At 38.0% G+C, this 24,928-nt stretch overlaps 1 protein-coding gene across 1 annotated transcript in view; it reads right to left on the bottom strand.

Moving 5' to 3' along the window:
- Positions 1–24,928, bottom strand: part of CTNNA2 (catenin alpha 2) — a 372,247-nt gene that overhangs the window by 317,917 nt on the left and 29,402 nt on the right. The window contains exon 5 of the mRNA XM_039723934.1: positions 15,698–15,901. Coding sequence (XP_039579868.1) covers positions 15,698–15,901 — 204 coding nt within the window. The remainder of the gene's footprint in view (positions 1–15,697; positions 15,902–24,928) is intronic.

Below are 24,928 nucleotides of genomic sequence, written 5' to 3'. Positions count from 1 at the left end.
GGCTGCCCATGGATCCCTGGAAGTGCCCAAGGCCAGGATGGATGGGGCTTGGAGCAACCTGGGCTAGTGGAAGGTGTCCCAGCCCATGGCAGGGGCAGGAATGAGATGGCGTTTAAGGTCCTTCCATCCCAAACCATTTGGATTTGATGGTCTGTGAGTCTGACTCTGCATGTGCTCTGTGCTGCTGTCAGAGAGTGGGAACTGCAGGGACACGGCACCACTCATTACTGGAATGCACACACAGACAAATCCAACCCAAAGAGCTCCTGCCAGCAGAGCTCAACCAGTCCCAGCTTATTACTCTCCTTGTTTCTCTCTAAAGCACAGATATCAATATTAACATCGTGTCTACTACATTTTAATAATGTCATGGAAAAAAAAAGATTGCTGTGTCTCACTGTCAATTTGGGAGAAAAGGCAGAGGCCATGTTTTGACATAAAAGACATGAACAGCAGAGAAATCTCTTAATTGCTGTGCTTTCTTCCTCCTTGTTTTCTTAGATCCACCCTGTAATGAACATGCAATTTTAATCAAAGCCCATTAAAGAAGTATTGCTCCTTTTCTCTCATCAACAAAATAAAAAAATTACACCAGACAGTAAGAACTTATTACAATGACTGGAATGCTGAGGGTCTTCTAAATCTATTTTAGTATGCTTTGAAAAGATACTTCTTCTTTAAGCACAGTCAGTGAGGCTGTAAAGCTGCACCTCACACAATCACTCTGCTGTGCCTCAGCTCTAGGCACGCACCTCAGAACCCAGACACCTGTACTATCAGCTAAATGTTAATGTATTCTGTCAAAACCAGATTACCTTCCCCAGTAAATTATTCAATGTCATTATCCAGCTCGGCCATCTGCAATCCTAATGCCTTGTGTTCAAAAACCCAGAGCTCCTGCTGTATTATTTTTGTTTTACATTCCTACATAAATCCGTTAAACTCAATATGTTACAGCGAATCCACAAAATCAAATGCAATCTGCTGGGCTGTAAAACACCAGTTACTGAAAATCGAAGGGTTTATTATAGTAACAATTCAAGGAGTCACTGAGCAGTCTGGGTGGGCTGAAGGTCGAACCACATGCTAAGGAATGAGTTAGATAACCCATGCTGCACAACAAGGTATGTGTTTGCTAAACATAGCATGGCCTTGAACCCATTCGTGGATTTCATATCTAATAAAAATCCGAACAGTTGGTCTGATTGGATTTTAAGTGATGCAAATTTGGAAATCAAATAGGCAGACTCCCTTTAGACTTGGTCTATTTAAACCATAATTGTAAAGAACTGCAAATTACATTTACGACACCATGGAATTCTCAAGGGATTCAGTAAGAATTTTATCATAGGAGAAGTTTTCATCATTTTAAATTTGTTATTAACAAATCAAAATGTACACAGTGTGTGACGCTCTCTCGTTTTGTTATTGCCATTTTGCTTACATGGCAGTACAAGTGTAACCACTCTTCAGTGAATGGAATGCTCTTTAGTTTTCACAGCCATTTAATTATATGCTTTGACAAAACCCAGTTATATTATTGTCATTCTGTTAGTCTGGCAACACTAAGTAAAGAGATAAAATGCCACTTACATTTCCCAGACTACAGATTAAGGTGTGATTTGGAGACCAGATTCCCATTCTCAATTATAAAGTAGAAGTTTCATTGTCACAAATAAATTTTAAAAGCAATGATGGACTTGAATAACTTTCTTCCTGTCACTTAATACTCAGGGAGAGACCTCATTTGCCTTTGGTTAAGAGAAACAGAAGCTGAAAATGTGACATGCACACGCTTTAGCCAATGCATTGCTAAATGGGAACACATAGAAACCAAGATAAAAGAGAAAAAAAAATATTTTCCCCCGTTATTAGTGTCTCCACCAGAAAATGACCCATGTCCTAATTCTCCAGGCAGGAGATTTATGAGCATGGGCAAATCACAACAATGTTAACATTTCTGTGCACTTTCACATCCAAAATTCTTTTACTCTGCTCATGATTTGACACTGTTTTTATTCCTCCTCTCTGGAGGGAGTGTATTTTGGCAGGGATTCTGAACTGTCTTAGAGGAAAACTCTTTCACTGAAGTAAAGCTTTACTGCACTATTTTATAATATTTTGTGACAAAGAAAAGTTCATTGACAGCAAATTCATTTCCATGACACAGTGCAGCCACCTTGAAGGTGCTGCATAAGGTGTGGGGTTTTTTGTTATCAGGTTTGTTTAAAAAGCACACAGGGAGAGTACAGGATTCCAGACCATCCCTGCTCCAGATCTTCACAGCTAATTTGAGGCAGATTTTCCCCAGCAGGAATTCCCACTGCTTTGAAAGATACTGGTGCTAGGGGGAGACAAGTATAGCAGAATTGCAGCAGGTGGAAATAAAGTGATCATATCTCAATGTATTAGGCTTGATACCTTTAAAATGGTGCAGCACATTCTGTTTTGGTTCAGTATTTGAGAAGTAAATGCAGGTTAAAGTGTGTCATGTCTACAAAACGTGGTTCAAAAAAGTTTTACCAAAGTACAGGAGTTTTCACAACCCTCCTTTAATAACTGATTGTATTTCTCCCCTTCCCAACACATCCGGGACTAAGCATCTTGCAAAACTCAGGAGAGGAAAACAAGAGTTAAAAATAAAAGGACGACTGGGTCAAAAGAATGCAAAAATAGCTATTCCAGAGGCTTGTGTAAATCTCTTAAAATCTTAATGCTCTACAGGCAGTTTAAGTAAGGATCTGGATTATTCACTTTTAAACAGCAAATATCACCTTTGGTTCAGGAACTCCCTGAACCATAAATTGCTGGAGGCTAAGATAATAAATTTTGCAAAGAGGAATCATAATCACAGCATGTTTGCTAGGTTCTTATATTCTTCTTGAGTCATCCCCCGTGACTATTACCAGAGATAAGATACTAGACCAGATAAAGCTTTATTCTGAGCCCTTTTATGTTCTTATTCCCCCAAATATAACCACCTTCTTTGAAGATAAGACCAATTCTCAGCACTAAGAACCTATACACAATTATCTAACATCACTGAGACAAACCCCCAGAAGATATGAGCAAATCACCATGTGAAGTTATTTAATTCACAGTAACAGACAATCTGCTACATCCACATCTCTCTGAAATGTGGGACTGCTGAAAGGACCATGGCTATTCATTGGCACAATGTGTTTGAAACATTTTCAAAACCATCTTGATAATGTTGCCCTTCACAAGCTGCCTTCCCTTAAATTCTCTTCTCTTTTGGGTTGTTGTCTGCATAGATTTTAATGTCACTTCCAAGCTTCTTTTCTGTATGATCTAGTCGTGGTAAGAGAAAAGCATTCCAAGAAAATAATCCAGAGCACTTAAAATTCAGTATATTTTGAGGGTAGCAATCTTGGGGGTATCCACAAGGACCTGGTTCCTCACTTACATGCCTGAGTGATATGAATCCAGCCTCAAATGAGCAATCTCACCCTAAGCACCTGAAGCATCCTAAATTCATAAACACAAGTAAAAATTCAATAGAAAAATTATATTAGAAAGCAAATAATAAAATCACAAAGTGGTTTGGGTTGGACAGGACCTTAAAGCCCACCCAATTCCACCCCCTGCTATGGGCAGGGACAACTTTCACTAGCCCAGGTTGCTCCAAGCCCTATCTAACATGGCCTTGGACACTTCAGTAAATGGGGTATATCATTCTTGCACTATCACCTGTGCAAAATCATTGTAGTTTTGCATTTCATGTGTATTTTTATACATGCTCAGAGATGAGGCAACAAGAATGAGTTTAATTATCTACTGAAATAAAATCCAATAATAGGCAAAGACTGTCACAATAACTTCCTACCCAGGAGAGTTTCTAAGGAGGATAATATCCAACAGATACACTACAAATCAGAAAAAATATTAGAAATTGATATGAAACTCTAAGAAGCTGAGTCACCTCAGCCATTTATCTTCTAAGGAAAACTAGTGCTAGCTCCTGTCTCTAAGACACAAAGTAAAAGACCAGAAAAGCAAAGCTATTTACCTAAAAATCTAAATCACCCTAATGCAGTTAGACTACTGTGGGCTTGGCCATCTGGCTTAGAGGCTCATTAGTAAAGAAATGACCCCTTCACATAAAACACAGTTGGGTCATTCCAAGCTAATGAGCCTTCAAGTTTTATTGTTTTGTACACACAAATGGATGTAAATCTGCTTGGGAAGTCTGGCCTTACACACTCCACATCAGGCACACCTTTAATTGATTCACTCACCTCTTTATTTAGTTACAGTGAAAGGACAGGAAAGAAAACAGGAAGAAATTTTTTTAAAGCCTCTGTATTTCTGCTTTGACATGTATTTCAGTAGTTAAATCCTGATATTAAATAGGTTGGGATTTTTTTTTTTGGTTGATTTTTTAAAAATCTGATTTCATAATTTCAATTAGAATTCACCCTGACAAAATGTTAATAATAGAGCATTTGGAAGTATCATGTGACAGCCCTCCAGGCAGAACACACCAGGAGGAACCAGACCCCATAAAATCCAGGACCCAACTCTCACAACATATACAATGAAGTTTTAAATCTTGTGAGTTAATTTTAATGCCTTTCCTGGGGGTATTGAGATACTGAAATCAGACACCTCATATTCCCAAGTGAATCCCTTACAAATACATGTAAGAATGAACAACATTTCCTGACATGGCTCCATACCCTCATCCTATAAGCAGAAATCAAAAATACTGCATGAAGCACAAGGTTTCATGCTCACATACCCAGTCAGAAGAATAAGACATAATTTTCTACTGAATGAGTGGATTTATGACAGACATCAACAATAAAAAATCCTCCTCTCACTCCTTTTTCTTTTTTTTTCCTGTTTTCCTTTTTTTTTTTTAATTTATATAGAAAATTTTGAAAAAGTAAAGGCTGGTGTTTACTCTTATGGACTAATATGGTGTGCTAGCCATGACACTGACCTCAAATAAAAAATCCTCCTCTCACTTCCTTTCTCTTTTTTTTCCCCTGTTTTCCTTTTTTTTTTTTTAATTTATATAGGAAATTTTGAAAAAGTAAAGGCTGGTGTTTACTCTTATGGACTAATATGGTGTGCTAGCCATGACACTGACCTCTGTTCCATCTTAGATAACAAATTATTCACATTAAAGTTTGCCTTGCCAAGCCTTTAGTCATTAGACTATTGTTCAGCTCCAAACAATTTTAAAAAAGTGTTTAAAAATAATATAATGGAATAACAAATCAGTTCAAATTTTGTAACTGCTTGAATTTTGTAACTGTTAAAAATTTCTAATAATCTGATTGCATCTCTGTGGAGGACAAAAAGAAGTTACAAGAAAAAAAGGTCATTCACCCAATAAAAATAAAAAATCCACAGCAAAATCAACTTAAGGTGCTTCACAGAGAAAAGAAATACACAAGCAAATGCTCTGGCCATTTGACATCACAGCAGCTTCTGTTCTGCTCTGTCAGAAACAAACCACCCACCACTCAATAATCTTAGGAAATTCCCTGGGTGAATGGTCTCACAGCTTGGGAAAACTCAGCTTTGGGCTTTTTGTCTCCTTTCCCTCCTAAATGCTATAACAAAAACCAAGTAATGTGATTTTCTGCAGCATCCTGGGTCTAAGGGGCTCCAGGTACAGGGTTATGTCATTCTGTGATTCCGTCTCTTCCCAGCAACAGCTCAGCCAGGGTTCAGTGCAACAGATTAAGAGTACCAAAGGTTTCATGGCATTAATAGTCTCTGGTTAATTCTACCTTATCTACTTGCTCAGCTTAGCCTTAAAACCCAATTAAAACGTAATTCATCTGATCCCAGGATTGAGGGCATCCCTGGCAATGCGTTTGACAGCCTCACAGTAACCACATTATTCCACACCATGTGCTTTAGAGCACATCCCAAAGAGCTCAGCCACTGGCCACTTACAGCTACACAACTGTATTTTAGGGATCTCAGTAAACAGAAATATACAAATTTCATTGCAACTTTAATGCATAATTACAGTCAAGATACATCTGTCTGTGTTGCCCTTCTCTTTGTGTTGTTATTTTTTAAATAAATGCTAGAATTGAACAGCAAAGGCAGCAAAGATCTGGCAAACAAAAAAATATGCTATAGGTATTGTGAAAATGTGAGGCCAGTATGTTACCCTAACCTTAAACACAATTCACTTTATAAAGCAGATAATCTTAAAGCTTTGGTACAGAATCACAGATTAGTTTGGGCTAGGTGGGATATCAATGATCATAGAGTTACAGCCCCTTCATGTGAACAGGGAGACAAATTAATTGAAAAATTATAGTCCAATTAATTTCAAAAAATGCTTTGTTTCATTCTGTTATATCCAAAATAGTGTAAACCAAAATATTGTAAACAGCTGCAATATCTGTCAAAAGGAAAGGTTCTGAAAAAGTTTCCAAATATGATGAAGATTGAATCAATACTTCAAATTCAAAACATACTCCAATCCAAAAATAAAATTGTTTATTCCTTCAGCTCAGTCATCTAGAAAAAAAAAAGAAACAATCCTCTGACTCTTACTAAGCAAGTTTTCAGGGAACTGATTACTGCAGAGATCTTTTTTGTCTTTCATTCCTCAAAGGAAAATATAAAAACCAACTTCATGTGCTCCCAACATCTGGCTAATACACAACTCTGGAAAAACAACAAGTTACTCTGTCACAAAACGTGATGTTCTTGCATTTCTGTTGCAATTTGGAAGTTGTAAGATCATTTCCCAGATCAAATATCAGACCCCACCAAATACTGATATATCTAGCTTCACGTTATCATATATTTCACTGTTGTAAAACTTGGAAATGATTCTGTATAGGAATGCACATGTTTGCAAGCATTCATGTACCTATAGCTGAAATAATTTACCAAATTTCTATCTGACAGCTCATTCACTTAATACTCATTTTATTAAAATACTTTTTTTCCTCAAACAACCTTTTGAATCTATTTGCTTCTGAAAAATCCATAGCTACTAACAAGGAAACATATTTTCTTTTGTACTGTTACATTTTCCTGGATTACAGCTGTACCACATCAGCATGCAGATCTTTAGTGATGCACAAAACATTTCTGATGTGCAAGCATGCCCTCTTCTGGATATCCAGCACCATCATTTCAGCTGAAAATTCCCTAAATTACAGCAAATTCCTCCAATACTGCCTTGCAGAGCCTTCCTCTCATTTGTAAAAACATTCCTGGCCTAAACAAACAAAAATAATCCAAAGCAATGCAGGATAAACTGCAGGTTTACACAGAACTGACATATTTTCTGTAGCTTGGATTGCTAATGGCACTAAATAAATACTGCAGTGACATTACTGATAGGAGAAGAGCTTTGACCTTTCTTCAGGTGAATTCTTGACTATCCAAATGCTAATCTAACAATGTGTCATTTTTGTCTGACTTTTCAGTGCGACAGACAAACCAACGCCATTCAGAATTTGCCCAGTTATAGTAAAAAATCAGTCCCACTGCTGAGAAGATTCAGGTAGTTTTTAAAGAAAATAAATCAAAAAAGAAATCCCATGTCTTTGGAAATACAGATGTTTTGCACCCCCTTCAACAGTCAAACACTACATTTATACAATTACTGAAGGATTTTTAATGTGCAACAGAAGATGTTTTGTAGCCTCCAAGGAGACACAGATTTTTGATGTGGTTTTCTAAAAGCTCACTAATTGCAGTAGGCCCATGCTTCTTTTATTTTGATTCATTCCCAGTAGCTCTATAAATGCATTGGGAATATTTTTCTTTGCATCCAAAAGAATACAACACCCAAAAATGTTAATCTGGATTCTGTAAATATGGAAAGTAAGATTTGGACACCAAAACCAGATATACACTGAGCTAATAATCATATTATAGGTATAGTATAAAATGCATGATAAAGTTCTCTAATATTGACTTGCAGACATGGAAAAACAACAAAATATTAACCCATAAATGCTAACTTCAGTAGAAATAAAATTAGAGAGGTTATGAATCACACTATATAGACAAGAGTGATAAAGGACTTTTTTCAGGTGGACAACAGCTTTAACAACATCATTTTCAGATAGACTACATCTGAAATTGAGGCAATGCTTCCAGCATATCAAAAGCACTGGTGCAGAAGTCATTACTTCTGTAACCACACATTTTAGAAAAAACAAAACAACTAACTAATTAATGCAAAATTAAATGAGTTAAACATGAAAACCATTGCATGAACATGCAATTTTGGGGGATTGGTGTCCTTTGACTTTGATTGGGGTTCTTCTGAAGAAACAACACATTTTTATTTTCTATGAACACACTGAGTTTAAAATTATCAAGTACTCTCAAAAGGTACCAACAGTACAGTCAGACCTATATGCATGCATACATATATGAGATATAGCAATGAGGAATAACATAAACATTTCTCAAGAAAAGCAAGTTCCCTGACTATTGATAAAATTGGGGGTCCACTTACTGAACAATTTATTCCCAACTATGGCACATGAGAAATTAATATAATATTTTACAGGAAGGCAGTTTGGGTTGTTGGTCAAAAACAATGAAAAATCATCAAAATTATATCCCACACCGTTCTGACTGTTGTGCCATTCATTCCGTCATGTGTTGGTTTTGTCCCAGCTTTCAGTTTAATGGGCAAACACCGCAATTATACAATTAATGCAGATTTTTTTAATGTGGAAATGGCAAGGCACTCAAACTTTAATGAATTAAGACTGATATGACCTCAATTTTAATGTTGAGTAGGAGAGGCCCAGGCAGACTAAGCCCTAGAGGAACTGAGAAAATCAGGTTTGGATTTACTGTCAGTCTAGAAAATTTCCATGCTAATTTGAAGGGAAGTATCTTGTTAGAAACATCACTCAACCTAATGCACCAATTCATCCTTAGATTCCATAAACCTCCTCTGCTTTATTTACATTTTAACATGACATACAACGCTTTTATAATGACATATCATAGTCTGCCTTTAAAGACAAAGAGCAAAAGGGAGGCAGAACATTCTCTGGTTGGTACCACCAAGAAAAATCCAGCACTGTGGTTCAAAATCACCATTTCCTCCCACAAATATCAGAATCACAGAGTCAGAGAATCAGTGAGACAGCTGGTGATGGATGAGATAAGGAAAGAGGGGAACCCTGTGAGGCAGGAATTGTCTGCTTGTCCTTGTCAGAGAACTCAGCTGTGGTAGCTCCCCTGCTCTGGAGTTCCCAGGGCATTCATAGGTGGCCTGAAGGTGTTCACTCTGCTGATGGGCCATGATGGGCCCAGCTGCACTCATGTGATGGGCAGCTGTATGGAATTAGAAGGCATCAAAGACTCCTGAAGTGTCTCCTGATCCACAACATTCCATCATCCAGGTGTCCCTGATCCACAGCATTCCATCATCCAGGTGTCCCCTGATCCACAACACAACATCACCCAGCTAAAGCTCCCCACCCCAGGGTGTTCCTACATGAACTTGAGTGAATATAAACCCAACAGATCTGGCCTTTTAAGGGTTCCTTACACCACCTCATGGGTCTAGTTTGTGACAATTATTTTGACCAACTACCAGCAAAATTACACTTACCAAGTCTCATTGTGAAGCCTTTGGGTGGTGAGATAGAAAACGCACAAGAAGGATAAGAATAAAACTAAGGTGATTTTTGTCCTCTTATATCTGTTTTCCTCTGCAACCAAATTATTCTACAATAAACACTACATGTGTATATTTACAAAAAACGCTCATTCAGGGTCATTTCACTCTCATCTACCCCAAGGGATTTATTGACAAGAACTGGGCTAGCCTCCCTTTTAGAGTAGATTGTAACAGGTAGCTGTAAAGAGCATATTGCTTTAGCAAATTTAAAAATCTACTCATTCCAACAGGGATGTGTAAATCTGTAATCACCAGAACCTGAAATCAGGACAATTTTTAAGGATATTTGTCATTTCCAAGCCATGAAGTTTCATTTTGTCAAAGCTTTTAAATTTATTTCTGATTATAAAAAACAGTGTGGTCCTCTGAATCTGATAAGAAAAACACAGCACACTCTGAATATAGAATTACAAAACTAGGAAATTCATGAATGAATAAATAAATCAAAACTAGCTTGTGCAATTGTAAATGAAACAGCATTTCTATAAATCTACTGAAAAATAATGGACATGCTTTATGATGAGGGCCTGACATCATCAAAATAGAAGAGACAGAAGGTTCCTGAAAAGGTGTCTCAAGTCACACTGCAGGTTGCATACTGAGACAGTGATTTACATACAATTGTGAGCAGTCAAGGCACTCAGGAGGCATGCATAAGTTCAAAAATCTTAAACTGACCAAGAAGCAATGCATAGGATATTTGGGAAAACCTATCCTATTCCTCCTATAGTATTCCTACCTATCCTATAGTAACTACAGTGTTTCTACTTGTTTCTTTCAAGTACACAAAGACAAAACTGCTCTAAAAGAGCCAAGTGAATAGTAAAATAGCTCATCTCCAGCTTGAAATACAGTGTAAAGCTTTAGACAAGCTGCTGTCCTCTAAAAATTATTCGTCCAGCCAGGAATTTGATAATGTTACCGATGGAAAAACTGCCCTGCTGTGCCAGTCACGCCTGAATCAGTCGATGCTGCTGCTCCAGCAGTCAATCTCTTGTCACTCATCCCCGATTCCTCATCTCAGGACAGCTCTGGACATTCTTCTGTCTCATAACTGTAATTTACTGCTCACTGTCACCCAGATTAACCTCATGGAAGTCAGCTCCAGAGCTGAAATGTACACACCAATTATTGCTGATCTTAAATATGAATTGAGATGAAGCTGTTCAATGTGACAGCTGGCAGTATCTTGAGAGTTTATAGATTTTTCAGTTGCTATCGTGTTTTTCGTTCTCCAATCAAGCACAATAACCAGCTGTCTGCTAAGGACATTTCATCTTCATGTACTGCAGCACTCTGTTTTTCCTTTGAGTGATTCCAATTTTTTACTGATATATTTGTGAAGAGAAGCTGCCAGCAGGCTTGTGCTTTCTCATTTGTTTTTCTGCTATTTTGTTGTTTCAAGAAATAACATTTTCTTCTTTATAGGAAACACAAATTAGAACCTATAGGAACTCAGGAGTGAGCAGGTATCACAGGCAGGTGGTAATTTTAAGAGTGGGAGTAAGATTTCAAAGAGCAAACATTTCCCCCATGGTAAAGTAGGGTCTTCCTAAAGCACATTGCACAGAATTGTGTCCAGATGGTTCTGGAATATTTCCAGTGAGGGACATTCCACAGCCTCTCTGGGAAATCTAGTTCTCAGATGTGATCTTCACATCTAAACATTAAATCATCAGTAGTAATACAAGACTCCATTAAGGACTGATCATAGAAATATTATCTGTCCCAAAAAAACAATTATAATTAAAAAAGAAAAGCTCCTCTGGAATGTCGGCAGGGACTGGGAGCAGGAACACTGGGTAAGAGGGAAAGCAAGGCAGGAGAATGCAAGCTGGCTTAATAATGAGCCCAAAGGCTTTAGAGGAGAAAATCATATTTGAACCAGCTGGGAAATGCCTTTTCAAATGCAGATTTGAATTAATGCCAAGCCAGTACTGGAGTGAGTACAGAGGTCTTTAACACTCATGGCTTACTCACTTGTCAACTGCTTTCCAAATTTATCATTGATACACCCCAGCAACACAACATTCAGTCTGTCTCTGGCACTGAATCTGATGATGTCAGAGGGAATTCAAAGCATCCTTTTTTAAGCATATTTTTCTAAAGATATAATTTCCTCTTTCTTATGTTAATCAGACATCAACCCAGCAGCACCCAGAGTTTTGCTAGAAAGGGTGCCCATCACTGAGTTTGGCAGCATATTTCTGAGCCAGGAGTTTAAGAGCTGGAACTCCCAGGTTCCTGGTATTTTTGCTCCCTGACAGCCTGCAATATAAATCATGAAGGATCCAGGAGAGAAAACCAGCAGGAAACTAGACCCCAATCAGAGCTAACCATCCGTTAAATAAGGCTTTCATTTAGACAAATGGAAAACAATTGCATTAAGAGCTTCTGTGGAGCTGCATTTAAGGTCTTCTCTGTAGGACGGAAGTCTAGAAACATAATTTTATTTTGAAATAAATTATGGGATTTATCACGTATACATAAGAAGCTGAAAAATACCCTATCAATTTTCTCTGAGAACCCGGGCAAAAAAAAAGTCATATGACACAGCAAACTGAGAACTCTCTTGCCTTTGCTTCCCAAAAGTAACAGTTTCTAAAGTTCAGTTGAGTTCATGAGAGAAATAATAGATACCAAGCTGGGAAAATATTTTGTCAAAGTTACTGATAAGGCAAATGAAGAATATGCATATTTATGGATATACAAAGAATAATGAAGCAGTTTACATCTCATGTCCATAGAATTTCTTGCAGAGAACTCCCAGGGATCTCCCTTACAGAGAGTTTAGGTACTGTGAGACTGGTCAATGCAGTAACTGTACAAATACATAATTATTCATAGAATTCGTAAAGAGCCTAGGGACTAATTAAAACCATTATTTGATAGGTAAGAAATGGAGCAAATCAACATTTATCTGAGGAGAAGGAAGCAGAAACCAAAACCCATCTTTTATAACACTAAATAATATAACTGAAGAAGCAGCACCATTTTCACTTACCTAAGTCAAAATCTCCCCTCTCCTTCTTTCTACCAACTTTTTCTTTTCAGATTTTTCTTTGGATGCCAAAATTTTGAAAGTATCTACTTTTTCTTCAACTCATAGTCCTTTCCATCAGCTCTTGAAGATTTGTAAGAAGGACCCCTCTGAACCCAAATCATAGAAGTAGATGAATGAAAAGGAACTATTTTAAGCTGGAGAAGGACTGAACTAACATTGACTGAACAGCACATTGCAAACACCCTGCCCTTCATTGTCTGCATCTTTAAATATCACCAAAAAGTATTTACTTTGCTGTATGCTCACTTGATCAACACTCATCCCAAAAAAATCATCATTTTTCAGCTATCATCAAACAGAAGAAACCCCAAAATGTGAATGACTGATTAATTTCACAATGTTTTAAGCAAGAGCAGGATTGCAGTGGTTTAAAGCCACACAGGCAGAAGATGTTAAAGACGTGCATCTCTGCAAAATCAACCTTCATCAGACAGGACTGTGTCATGTTTGGTGCGTCCCATTCACTTTTACTCTTTTGAAACTCATGAAAGCTTTAAAACACTTTCCAAGTGAGATCTTTTGTTATACTGAACATGCTCAGAACTTTTGAGAACCCAAGAAAATCAATCCACAGGTTTCAAGAAAATAGGTTTAGTACCAAAGCCAGGGCAGAATGGATGAAATTCAACCCTTAAATAGCAGGAGCTGCCTACAAGCTCAGGATCTGATCTGTCCTGGCTATGTAGACTTAATTAATATATCAGAGAAGTCTAGAGATATTTAACGTACCCCCTGCCCCTATTAGATTATAACAGTTGCCATCTCAACAGCTCTTCAGGCTCTGTTTGCCATATTGATCTATCTCCAGTATTGATCTGGTCTCTGACAATTATAACTGCAGCTTAAGCAACAGAGGCTCAAATGATTTAATGAAGGAAGGAGTCTGGCAATTTATCCATTCCTAGAGCATACATGACATGGAAGTTGGGCTGGCAGCTACAAATTGACCCACAGAGGATTAAAATTCCTTGGAGGGGCAGATTGAGGAGTCAATGCTCAAACAAGCATTGGAATTTTTTTAACCTGGTATCTTAAAATTACATCCAGCCTTAAAGAACTGAATTGACACCCCCTACTTTACCTGTCTCTATGTGTAAAAAACCTAAGTTTAGGCATAGTAATATGTAATCTTAATCCCATCCCTTGTAACTGCTAACTTCAGATTAGAAATTATCGTTGTCAAATTCTACCACACCAGATCTGCTAAAATCAGAAGTACTGCATTTTATGTAATTTACGTATATATTCAGTTTTTATAATGTTTACTGAATAGATATTAAAAAAAATCTTACTTAAGTTGACTACATTTCAGTATAAAGCAGAAAAATAAATAAATTACAGGGGTTGTGCGACTCAGACTAAGAAGGACACAAAAAAGAAAAAAAAAAAAGACTTTCAAAAACCATACTGTGGGAAACCATAAAAGCAGCTGCTCACACCATTATGTGTTTAAGTAAAAATGATGAAACGATATTAGCAGCCTTCAGAGTGGTCATAAATGCCTGCAGGAATTTAAAACTTTCTTCCCTCTGTAAATGCAGTCAGAAACACAATAAGAATGTTTCTGGTCCAGGGGCAAATTACACCATTACCAAAACTCTGTATACTGAAAAAGAGGCACCACAATAAAATGCGAAGCCACCATTCATCAGTTCTCAAAGTTTTCTCAAAAGACCTTTAAGGATGACACCAGTATTGCTTTTACAAAGCAAGATTTTGTAGGAAGAAACCCAGCAAGCTGTTTTCCACCACAGCCTCACCACCTGGTATTTAATGTTCTCTTTTATAACTTCTAACCCATAACACAGCAGCAAAACTTCACATTCATTCAAGCTTTCACAAGAAACTGTCAACCATCATTTCAAAAAACTAAGAGGCAAATAATGCTTTCCAATTCAAACAGCTATTCCTTGAGGTGACTTGATTACATGGAACAGTATCTTTGAAAAGAAACATTTAAACCTGAACTGTAAAATGAAGTGACTAAAGGACTGAAATTTGCACTATTGACATTGAATTCCTTCACTCTAACAACTGCAAGAGTACTAATGAAAATAACATTGTTAAAGGTCTATCCTTGAACACCCTCTTCAGCATTATTTTGATGACGATTCCAGCAAAATGGGATCAAAATGTGTCATCAGACACTCTGGGAGCAACCAAAGAAATAGCCAAGTAGAGGATGCTCAGTTTGACACCTCTTGGCAAACATTTTAATTTAAAACAGGTTGTTGATGTTGCTTTGGTCTTTTCCCCACATCCTCAAAAGGACATGGCAATAGAGCATCTGAGTTTTAATACCCAACATTGGGTAGAGAGAATTTTCTGGGATAAGCTGTGCAGAACAAAGGTTATGCACTGCCAGTTAACACCACATTCAACAATCCAATGCCTCTGGAAACCCTACCCAGAGAGTTGTTTTTAAACTGTGAACAGCACTAGTGCTGAACTCACTACTTTCATGGCAACTGAGAATTTCATAGCTCCACCAGATAGTGAAACCTTCAGTGGTGTAACCCACATACCAAAAAGTCAACGTCTTGTGAATATCTATAGGTAACATCCTAAAAATCAAACACAGTGACCATCCCACAAGGGCAAGCATGCTGAAAATTACCCATATTCATCTTCAATAAAAAAATAATTCTTGGGCCATTTCGCATTTAGATTACTCACTGTTATTTTCATTTTTAAAAGTATTCTACTTCTAAAGGAACTGCTAGTTATCACATAAGAAAAAACTTCAATGCCAAATTCACAGGAAGCATGGAGTTGCTTGGCAGGTACAACAGCACTCTCCATGAGCTTGTGATTGCGCCCAACTCCTGTCAAACACTTGCAACGCATTAAAACGTTCAACAACTCAAACAGCACCACCCCTACGCCCAGCACAGAGCCGTGTTACAACTTCTGAGATACATTAAAGCAGCTGCAGCCTCAGGGGGGCCGAGGCGCCCCGCGTGACTTACATTGTTCATGTACTCGGAGAGCAGGTCCTGCAGGGCCTGGCGCACGGCGTTGCACTCGGCCACGATGCGCTCGCGGCGGTCGTCGCGCGTGCACGAGGAGTCGGCCATGAGCGCCGCCCCGCTGATGATGCTCTCCAGACGCTCCTCCAGGGACGGCCGGAACCGCGCCTCGCTGAACGTCATCGGGTCCAGGATGATCTTGTTCTGGAGGGAAAAGGATAAACGAGAAAATGGTCAGCGGTCGCGGGTCTTTGGCATTTTCAGTGCCTTTGGAGAGGTTTATTTAGTCATTCCCGTAAATAATTTATCATAGAATACCAGGTGGGAAGGGGCCGCAAGGATTATGAAAACCTTCTTGGAGCAATTACTTACCAAAATTCTGAAAAAAGTAAAGTTTTTTATATATATACATGTATATATACATATATATATATACACATATATATATATATGTATGTATGTATGTATATATATTAATAATATTGTTACCCAGAGAAGCTGTGGCTGCCCCTGGATCCCTGGAAGTGTCCAAGGCCAGGCCGGACAGGGCTTGAAGCAACCTGTGATAGTAGAAGATTTTTTAGTGTTTCCTATACATAATTTATCATAGAATACCAGGTTGGAAGTGATCACAAGAATTATCAAAACTTTATTGGAGCAATTATCTACCAAATTCCTAAAAAAGTAAATATTAGAGAAATATATATACACATTTTAAAAAAATATATGTATGTTTGTGCATATATATATATATATACACACACATGTGTGTGTATGTTATGTGTGTGTATACATATATATATAAATATATTTATATAAAAATTCATAACCTCGTTACCCAGCAAAGCTGTGGCTGACCCTGATCCTGGAAGTCTCCAAAGCCAGTTTGGACAGGGCTTGAAGCAACCTGAGATAGTGGAAGGCGTCCCTGCCCATGGCAGGGGCTTGAAACAAGATGAGCTTTAACGTCCCTTTCAACCCAAATCATCCCATGCTAAAGCGGTATTATTTTTCCACAAATATTCTGAAAATTTCTTGGCTTTTCAAGACATTCATATGCAAGGTATAAGTTTTTTATTCCTGAAGATAGAGTAGGATATTCTCGGTTAGTAATTTCATTTTGATTATTTTAATAAGCAGCCTACACTGCTGAAGTGTTACGATATTCCCTCAATATTTCATGAATTTAAAAAATTGAGGAAGTTAAGACTGCAAGGAAATCATTACTAGATAATGACATTTACACAAAAATACTAAATCTCTGACTTCCATTCTGTAGAGCATCTTTCAACAGCTTTTTTTGGGTTTTAGTCAGGAAAAAAATGCTGGATTAGTTAACTAAAAAGGGAGCACTACATGAAGATAATCTGGAAACATCTTCAGTGTGTCAAATAGTCTACTGGTTAGCAAAATATCTTTATTCTACTAGAAAATGAATTTATTTTCAAAGACTCTTGTCTAATAAAGGTTAATTCCAAATTATGATCACTACTAAACAGTTGTGTACTGTATCTATCAAACTTATTGCTAAATATCAAATAGGTTTAAACCACATTGTTTCCACTCTTTTCACAGTAAAACTTCATGTAAAGTTATGAGTTTTGAGTCACTGCTGGATTATATTTTGATCTGCTTTTCTGCTTTTGCAGTTCAAGGTAAGAAATACAAAAGCAATAATCACCTGCTCTCACTCTCAGGCACATTTACAACACAGTGTAATTCAGGAACCTTTTGTTGAAATCATGCAAAGTCTCCTAATTGCGTATGGACTAAAAATGCTCTGTAGGCTGTGCACTTGTTATTTGAGCTTTAAAAAAGAGAAAAAAATCATTAAATAGGAATTGGAAATGGAAAAGCCTTCTGATTTCTAATAATCACACCTATTTCAAACCACATAAGATTTGTTAATGAACCATTTCAATTTTTACAATGTTCTGATAACTTTATGATTAGTCTACTTCTTTTAATATCCAAGAGCAATCAGCAAGTGCAAGCCAAATGATACAAGTAATTTGAAAAAAAACAAAAGAGCAAAACCAACAATGTATCAAAATGCACATTAAAATTTAGGAACATGAAACATAACCAGCATGTACCTTTAGCACTGAAAATTCTATCTGTTTATTATTAATCAGAAAATGCTCAAATGGATTTATTCGAAGATAAATATGAACTCCACTTTAATATCTTCTTAATTTCAGCAGAATAAGGCTCATAGAAAAGATTTCTCAAGAAAATTTCTAATTCACACACAGACTGCTCAGACAAAGGAACTATATAAGGAATTACTATACGGAGCAAGGAACCTCTGAGAAATCTATAACTTCACAGAATCCTCAGAAGTTAAATAATAATAAACACAAGGAATTTATGGAAATCCATTATTTAATAAAAGGACAAATAGAAGAATTTTAACCAGATAATGTATTGTTCCAGGTCCAGGAACTGCTGACTTGTCAGAAAAAAAATGCTGCATTAGCCAGAATGTGAAATAATGTCTCATATGTATCTTCTGGGGTCTGTGTTTCACAGTAGTAAGCAGAGCAGTTTTACAAGCACCTAAATTAGAAATGACTTCTCCAAGAGTTAGGTCTGTGCATATTTATGTAATGGGGCTTCTGAGCCAAAGGGTAATGCTTGGGATTTTAAGACATCATCTGTATAAATTCATTTTCACAACCTCATATTTCACATGGCAGTAGCAGGACTTTAATTGCACCAAATGAACTATATAAGCCACTTATGGAATTAGCAAGAAAAAAATATTGAAAAGAATAGCTATTTGTTTCAGATCCCTAACCAATCCTCCTAGAAATGCCTCCCTTTTCCTCCTCTTCCTCACAGCCACAGGTGTAAAGTTCTCTACCTATACAGCAACTTTCAAACATATCTTATACCTCTCAGCAAGTCGTTAATCACATTTTGCTCCTTAGATCTGAAGGCCATGCACTCAAGTCTTCTGTGAGACCCAAAAACCCATCTGGAGTATGGAAATATGCATGTACAGATCTATTTGCATATGCAAATGCAGCATCTTGAACCTGTGGACCTGCACAGGCTGGTGGTGACCCGATGCAGCAGCTCTGGGGAGAATGACCTTGGTGTCCTCATGGACAACCAGCTGTCCCTGAGCCAGCAGTGCATCCTGGTAGCCAAGAACGCCAATGGCATCCTGGGGTGCTTTAGATAGAGCATTTCCAGCAGTGCAGGGAGGGGATCCTGCCCCTCTGCTCAGCCCTGTCAGGCCACATTTGGAGAACCCTGTCCAGTTCTGGGCTCCTCAGGATAGGCGAGACCTGGAGCTCCTGGAGCAGGGCCAGCAGCTGCAAAGGTGATGAAGGGATGAAGTATCTCCCTGCCCAGGAAAGGCTGAGGGAGCTGGGGCTGTTCAGTCTGGAGAAGAGCCCCAGCTGAGAGGGACCTTCAGCCCTGGGTGTCCCTGGCTGTCCCTGTCCAGCCTGACCCATCTGGGATTCTTCCATACTTTTTGAGACTTGAAAATGAACAATCTACAGATCAAAGATGAACAATCTACAGATCAAATATCTCCAGTATGTCTAAACCCTGAAACGCAATTCAACATTTTCACAAGCAGATATGTTGTACTCCATGAAAAAATTCAAGAATTTCTTTACAGACTACATACAAATACTATTTAGATTTTAAATAATAAATTGTGTAGCACAGAGGATGCATAATTAACCCAAGCCAGCTTTCCTCACTTTGAACTGTAAAAAGTGAATATACTTCTGTGGTATTTGTAAATAAGGAGAAAAATTTATGATGATCAAAACTTGGCTCATGAAAAATAAAAGTCACTCAGTTGTACTTAATAATTTTTCATCCATGTCCCATAAAACTTTTATTTATAACTAATTTCTAGTCTTAAATATTATTAAGTATTTCTTTGGGATATCTGTTAATGACAATTCAGAATTACAGAGTAATTTAGGTTGGAATGAACTCCTGAAGGTAATACTTTTAACACATCTTTAAAACACAGACAACTTTGACTTCAAGTCAGGTTGCTCAAGGGCTCATCCAGTGAAGATGGGAATTCCATCCTTGGAGATTTTCCAAATCTCTCTGTCTATTGTTTGAATGCCTGATCAACTTCATGGGTGATCATGGGTGACTTTTGTCCTTCCCAATATCCAGAATTTTCTCAGAATCACCTTGTGCCAATTCGTCCCAACACCATGAACCTCAGTTTTGCTTGAAATATAAATAACGATGTAGTTACTTTCTAATGAGTAGTTATAAATGCAGTGTAGATGTCTATTTTAAATCTTTCTGAAGTATGTCACAAGAAAAACAGGTTTTTAAATAATGATGTAGTTACTTTCTAATGAGTAGTTATAAATGCAGTGTAGATGTTTATTTTAAATCTTTCTGAAGTATGTCACAAGAAAAACAGGTTTTGGAGTTTTGGGAAAAAGGAGACAGGATGAAAACCAGCTCCATGACAGCTCCTGATGTTCAGTAACCAAAGAAACACAATTTTTGCTTACAAAAGCTATTATTCTTCTTCAAAGAGAACTTGGTGCCAAAATTCAACTTCAGACTATGTTACTGACACCTATAAAACTCTTACCCATATATTAACAAGGAAATCATTTTCTTGGAAAGAAGAAAAAAATAGTTGTCAGGAAATCTGGCTAAATAAATTTCTTTAGAAGTTGCAATTTCCCATCGCTTCTTAAAAGCCAGTTAATGAAAGATGAATGCAAATGAACTGGAACACTTTACATTTCTAATTAGTTAACTAACATTAGAGCCATAAATCAAGGACTGATACTATAATTCAGTCCTTGTAATTAAGTGTTTCAAACCTCTTTATAAATGTTCAGATAACTGTAAACATACATCATTTTTGGCTGCAGTTGCTGAAAAAAATCCAAGAAAATTAATTTTAATATAACTGAAGATTTGTTTGAAAACTGTCAAAACCTGTGATGAGATCTTCTTTAAATATAGCTAACTATTTTCTCTTCAACTCTTCTTTTTTCCTTAAATTATATCAAGGTGTGTTTACAGAGAAGTTGCCATGTTTTCATAAATATTAGAGACTTCTGAAAATAAACCTCTTCATACTAAGTATTGCTCTAAACCAACTTTCTCTTGCTCAAAAGGCAATAAACTATCTCATAACTAATAAATTAAAGGGCACCACTTCAGAAATCTTTAAAAAATTATAAATTATTCATACTTCAACTAAAAAAATGAAAATAGCCATATATCCTACATAATGTACTGTATAATCAGAGAGCAGATCATTATTGAAACTTTGTGAAATGAGATGAGAATCTCATTTTTAACCATACCAAAAAAACCTTCACAGTCTTTATTAGAAATATAATGGAAAGCAAAAGCAAAATGTTACATTAATAATTTAAAACAATTTTACAACTCCAAAAAAATTAGAATTACTGTATCATTGCCTGCATTTTCCAATTAAATGACTTCATTATTATGTGCAATTGCCTTATTGCTCATGAAAAATCTGCTCATCCTCTGGTTTCTGCACACAGAAAGTCTTAAGGAAATTTCAACAGCTTCTTCAGAACCTCTGCTTCATTTATTTGTTAAACACGTTAATTCTTCTGTTTAGAATGTGAAACCTTCAGGGCAGAGACCATTTCCTAACATGGTTCTTTTAAAGATTTAGAATCACAGAATCACAGAATGGTTTAAGTTGGGAAAGACCTCTAAGACCATCAACCATAAACCCACCACCATGTTCACCAAGTGCTACCTTGTCCTGGTTTAGGGCAGATTTGGGAGGAAGCCTCCAAAGGGGTCCCACTAGAAAGTAAATTTAAGCAGCCTCTCTCCTCACCAGTTCGGAAGGCATAAATCTGTTTTGAGAAAAGTGGAAAAAACTGTTTATTTAACAAGCAAAGTACTCATAAACATGAAAAAATGAATAACATTAAACAATGGAATCTCTCATTGTTCTGAAGAGGTGGTAAATTCAGAGAGAGTCTTTTTGTGAGGTGTAGCTCAGCTTGCCCAGTCTTTTATCAGTCCCTCCTGTGCTGGAATCAGACACCAGGCCTTGGTGGGCCACAGGTTTGAACTTCTGGTGTTGTTTTGGGTTTTCACTTCAGAGAAGGGTTGAATAATTCCAAGAAAAAGAAAAGCCACAGTCCAAGGAACTTCTTTGCCTCAGCTAACTAAAAAACTAACTGAAAGGAAAGGAGAGCTCTGTCCTGCTGTCCATGCTGCAGACAACACAGTCCAGGAGGAGGAATGCGGTGGAATCAGGTGCAGTTTCTGCAAACAAACTGTGTGTTTCTTCTCCCCTGCTTTGCTCTTAGAACCAGTCTTAAAAGGTGCAGAACTTAATAGCTAGCATGAACAGAATAATGGGGGATACACAGAACTCACAGAATTCACAGAATTATCAGGTTGGAAGAGACCCTCAAGATAGAATCTAAACCATGCCACATCCAGTCTTTTTTTAAAGACATCCAGGGATGGTGACTCCACCACCTCCCCAGGCAGATCATTCCAGTACTTTATCACTCCTTACATAAAAAACTTTTTCCTGATATCCAACCTGTATTTCCCTTGACACAGTTTGAAACTGTGTCCTCTGGTTCTGTCAGTGCTGCCTGGAGAAAGAGACCAATCCCACCTGAGCACAGCCACCTTTCAGGAGCTGTGCAGTGATATGATGCAGAGTGAGGTGACCCAGCTCCCTCAGTCATTCCTCACAGGGTCTGTGTTCCCAGCCCCTCACCAGCCTTGTTGCCTCCTCTGGATGGGCTCAAACATCTCAAAGTCCTTCCCAAACTGAGGCCCCAGAACTGGACAGAGCACTCAAGGTGCAGCCTCACCAGTGCTGAGTGTAGGGGAAGAATGACCCCCCTGCTCCTGCTGCCAACATACAATCTCATAAAGTCATCCTAGGACATACATCCTCGGGTTTCTAACACTTCCTGAGACAGTGAATATACAATTGCCCTTAGCACAAGGAAAATGCAATTTTCAAGGTAAATGCCACTGCAAAGTGTGATAGATATTTTTGGTAAACAATGCCACAACCACGAGAAAGCAGGAAAAACTGCCTTTGAGTAAAAGGAAGCATATGATATACTGAGGGACCTAGTTTTTCTAAGTAACTTGGAGACAATACCATATAAATAACAGTGTTTGATGTATTTCTTTGTCAGAAGCACCTGCACTACTGCAGGCAGTAATAAATAAATGCTGTGTGCTCACAGGTTTGGTTTCTGCACCTTTGTCCACGTCTCCTGCGATGCTAACAAGGCTGTTGATTTCCTGTTTTGCAATAAATCAAATGTTCCTACCAGCCACAATGCTGTGTTACACAGACACACTATACAGCTGGAAGAGTGTGACAGTGCAATATTGAACTGCAGTTTCCAATGAGCTGCTCTGGAGTGATGAAACAACACAGAAATAATTCACAGGGGCTCCAAGAGAGCTGGAGAGGGATTTTCGACAAGGTTATGGAATTACAGGAAGGGGGAACAGCTGGGTTATACGGGATATTGGGAAGAAATTCTTTATTGTGAGGGTGTTGGTGGCTTCCCTATCCCTGGAAGTGTCCAAGGCCAGGCTGGATGGGGCTTGGAGGCACCTGGGATACTGGGAGGTGTCCCTGCCCATGGCAGAGGGTGGAACAAGATGGTTTTAAAGGTGCTTTCCAACCCAAACCCTGCTGTGATTCTCTGACCTTTCCCTCTGGCACACCAGGCTGGATGCACCCACAGCAGCTTCACGAGCATCCCTCAGGCAGGAGTGCACAACCACGAGCAGAAGCAACAGCCCCCACCTTCCCAGCCCCCTCTCCTGACTGCTCTCCAAAATTAAATGGAGATGCTGCTTCCCTGAAATAGTGGAGGTGTTCACTTCTCACATACCTAAGCTACAGAAGCATCTCAGAGGTGCTAAATAAACACAGGCAAAATAGTAGCAAGTGTAGTCTAATTAGAACATTTCACTTAGTGCTCTTTTCGAGCTATTATAAATAACCTGAAAGAAAATTTATTATGTTTTTGATTTAGTACTTCAGATATTCATACTTACATTAACAAGAAAATAAGAAACCTGCAATAATTTGAATAATAATGCAATAACTACTGCTACAGAAAACACATTTCCTTATAGAAATGATAATTAGGTGATTAAAGTGTATTTCTTTTCTGTGTTTTTAGTATGTCTAACAGATTTGTGCTTGAGGGTTGATTGCAAAAATTCCTTTGCAAATAAAGTGGCCTGCTGCAAACAGATTAAATGTGTTTTGATAGGGAAGCACAGGTAGCAGTTGGTGTGTTGGCAAAAGGCTCTTTCTACCACCAAAAAAGTGGTAGCAAAACGCTATGGTTAAACACCAACAAGTATTTTTGACTGCTAAATCTTTCCACAATACTAGTTTACTATACAAGACCATTTCAGAGGGAAAAAAATAAATTCACAGACATAAAAAAATAAACCAGAAGCCCACTAGATGGTGCTCCTATACAGCAAATACAGCTCAGCAGCACCATTTCCACTGCTAAAGGGGAATGAGAGCAGTAAAATCCTAATCCACAGTTAGCTTCCCTTCACAGACATCACATTTTGGCCATGCATGCATTTGCTTCCAAAATCCTGGCATCTCCAGTGCCATCCTTTGTACTCTGGAGCTGACCCTTTCCACAGTAATACATAAACAAGCCCAAACATACACAAAAGGGGGTGTAATGGGAAATGCAGCAATAACTGAAAGGAAAAGCTTGTTTGGTCCCACAGCATCATCAGGACCCCAAAAATTTACTCTGATTCTTCCTCGTTTGAGACATCCTCAGACATCCTCTGACACATGGCTCTGCAAACAGGTGAAGCTTTTGGGTTTATGTAAAATGCAACATTTTGCTGTTGCATATTTTCTTAATATGCAAAGCATGACCAGTCTGATGTTTCTCCACTCAGAGGAGACCTGAGGAGTGCAGAAAGTGCCAAAGCAACTCACTACTGCATAGAAGTTTTAGAAACACTGATGTGTAGCCTGGCTGCCTTCACACAGGAAATACTTGGCTTGACATTGGTGCAGTGTAAAAGCCACTTCAGTTGCACCAGGGACAAAAAAAAAAGAAAAAAAAACAAGAAAAAAAATCCAACTTCATTTTGGGGCTCTCAACACAATAAATTTGTGGACATGGGGGAATGAGTCTAGATGAAACCCATAAAGTTGATCAGAGAGCTGGAGCCCCTCTGCTC

Source organism: Passer montanus, unplaced genomic scaffold (genome assembly GCF_014805655.1).
Source record: "Passer montanus isolate IOZ18808 unplaced genomic scaffold, ASM1480565v1 scaffold51, whole genome shotgun sequence".
NCBI lineage: Eukaryota > Metazoa > Chordata > Aves > Passeriformes > Passeridae > Passer > Passer montanus.
Note: the sequence above shows the minus strand (reverse complement) of the source record. Positions and strands in the feature narration are given on the sequence as shown.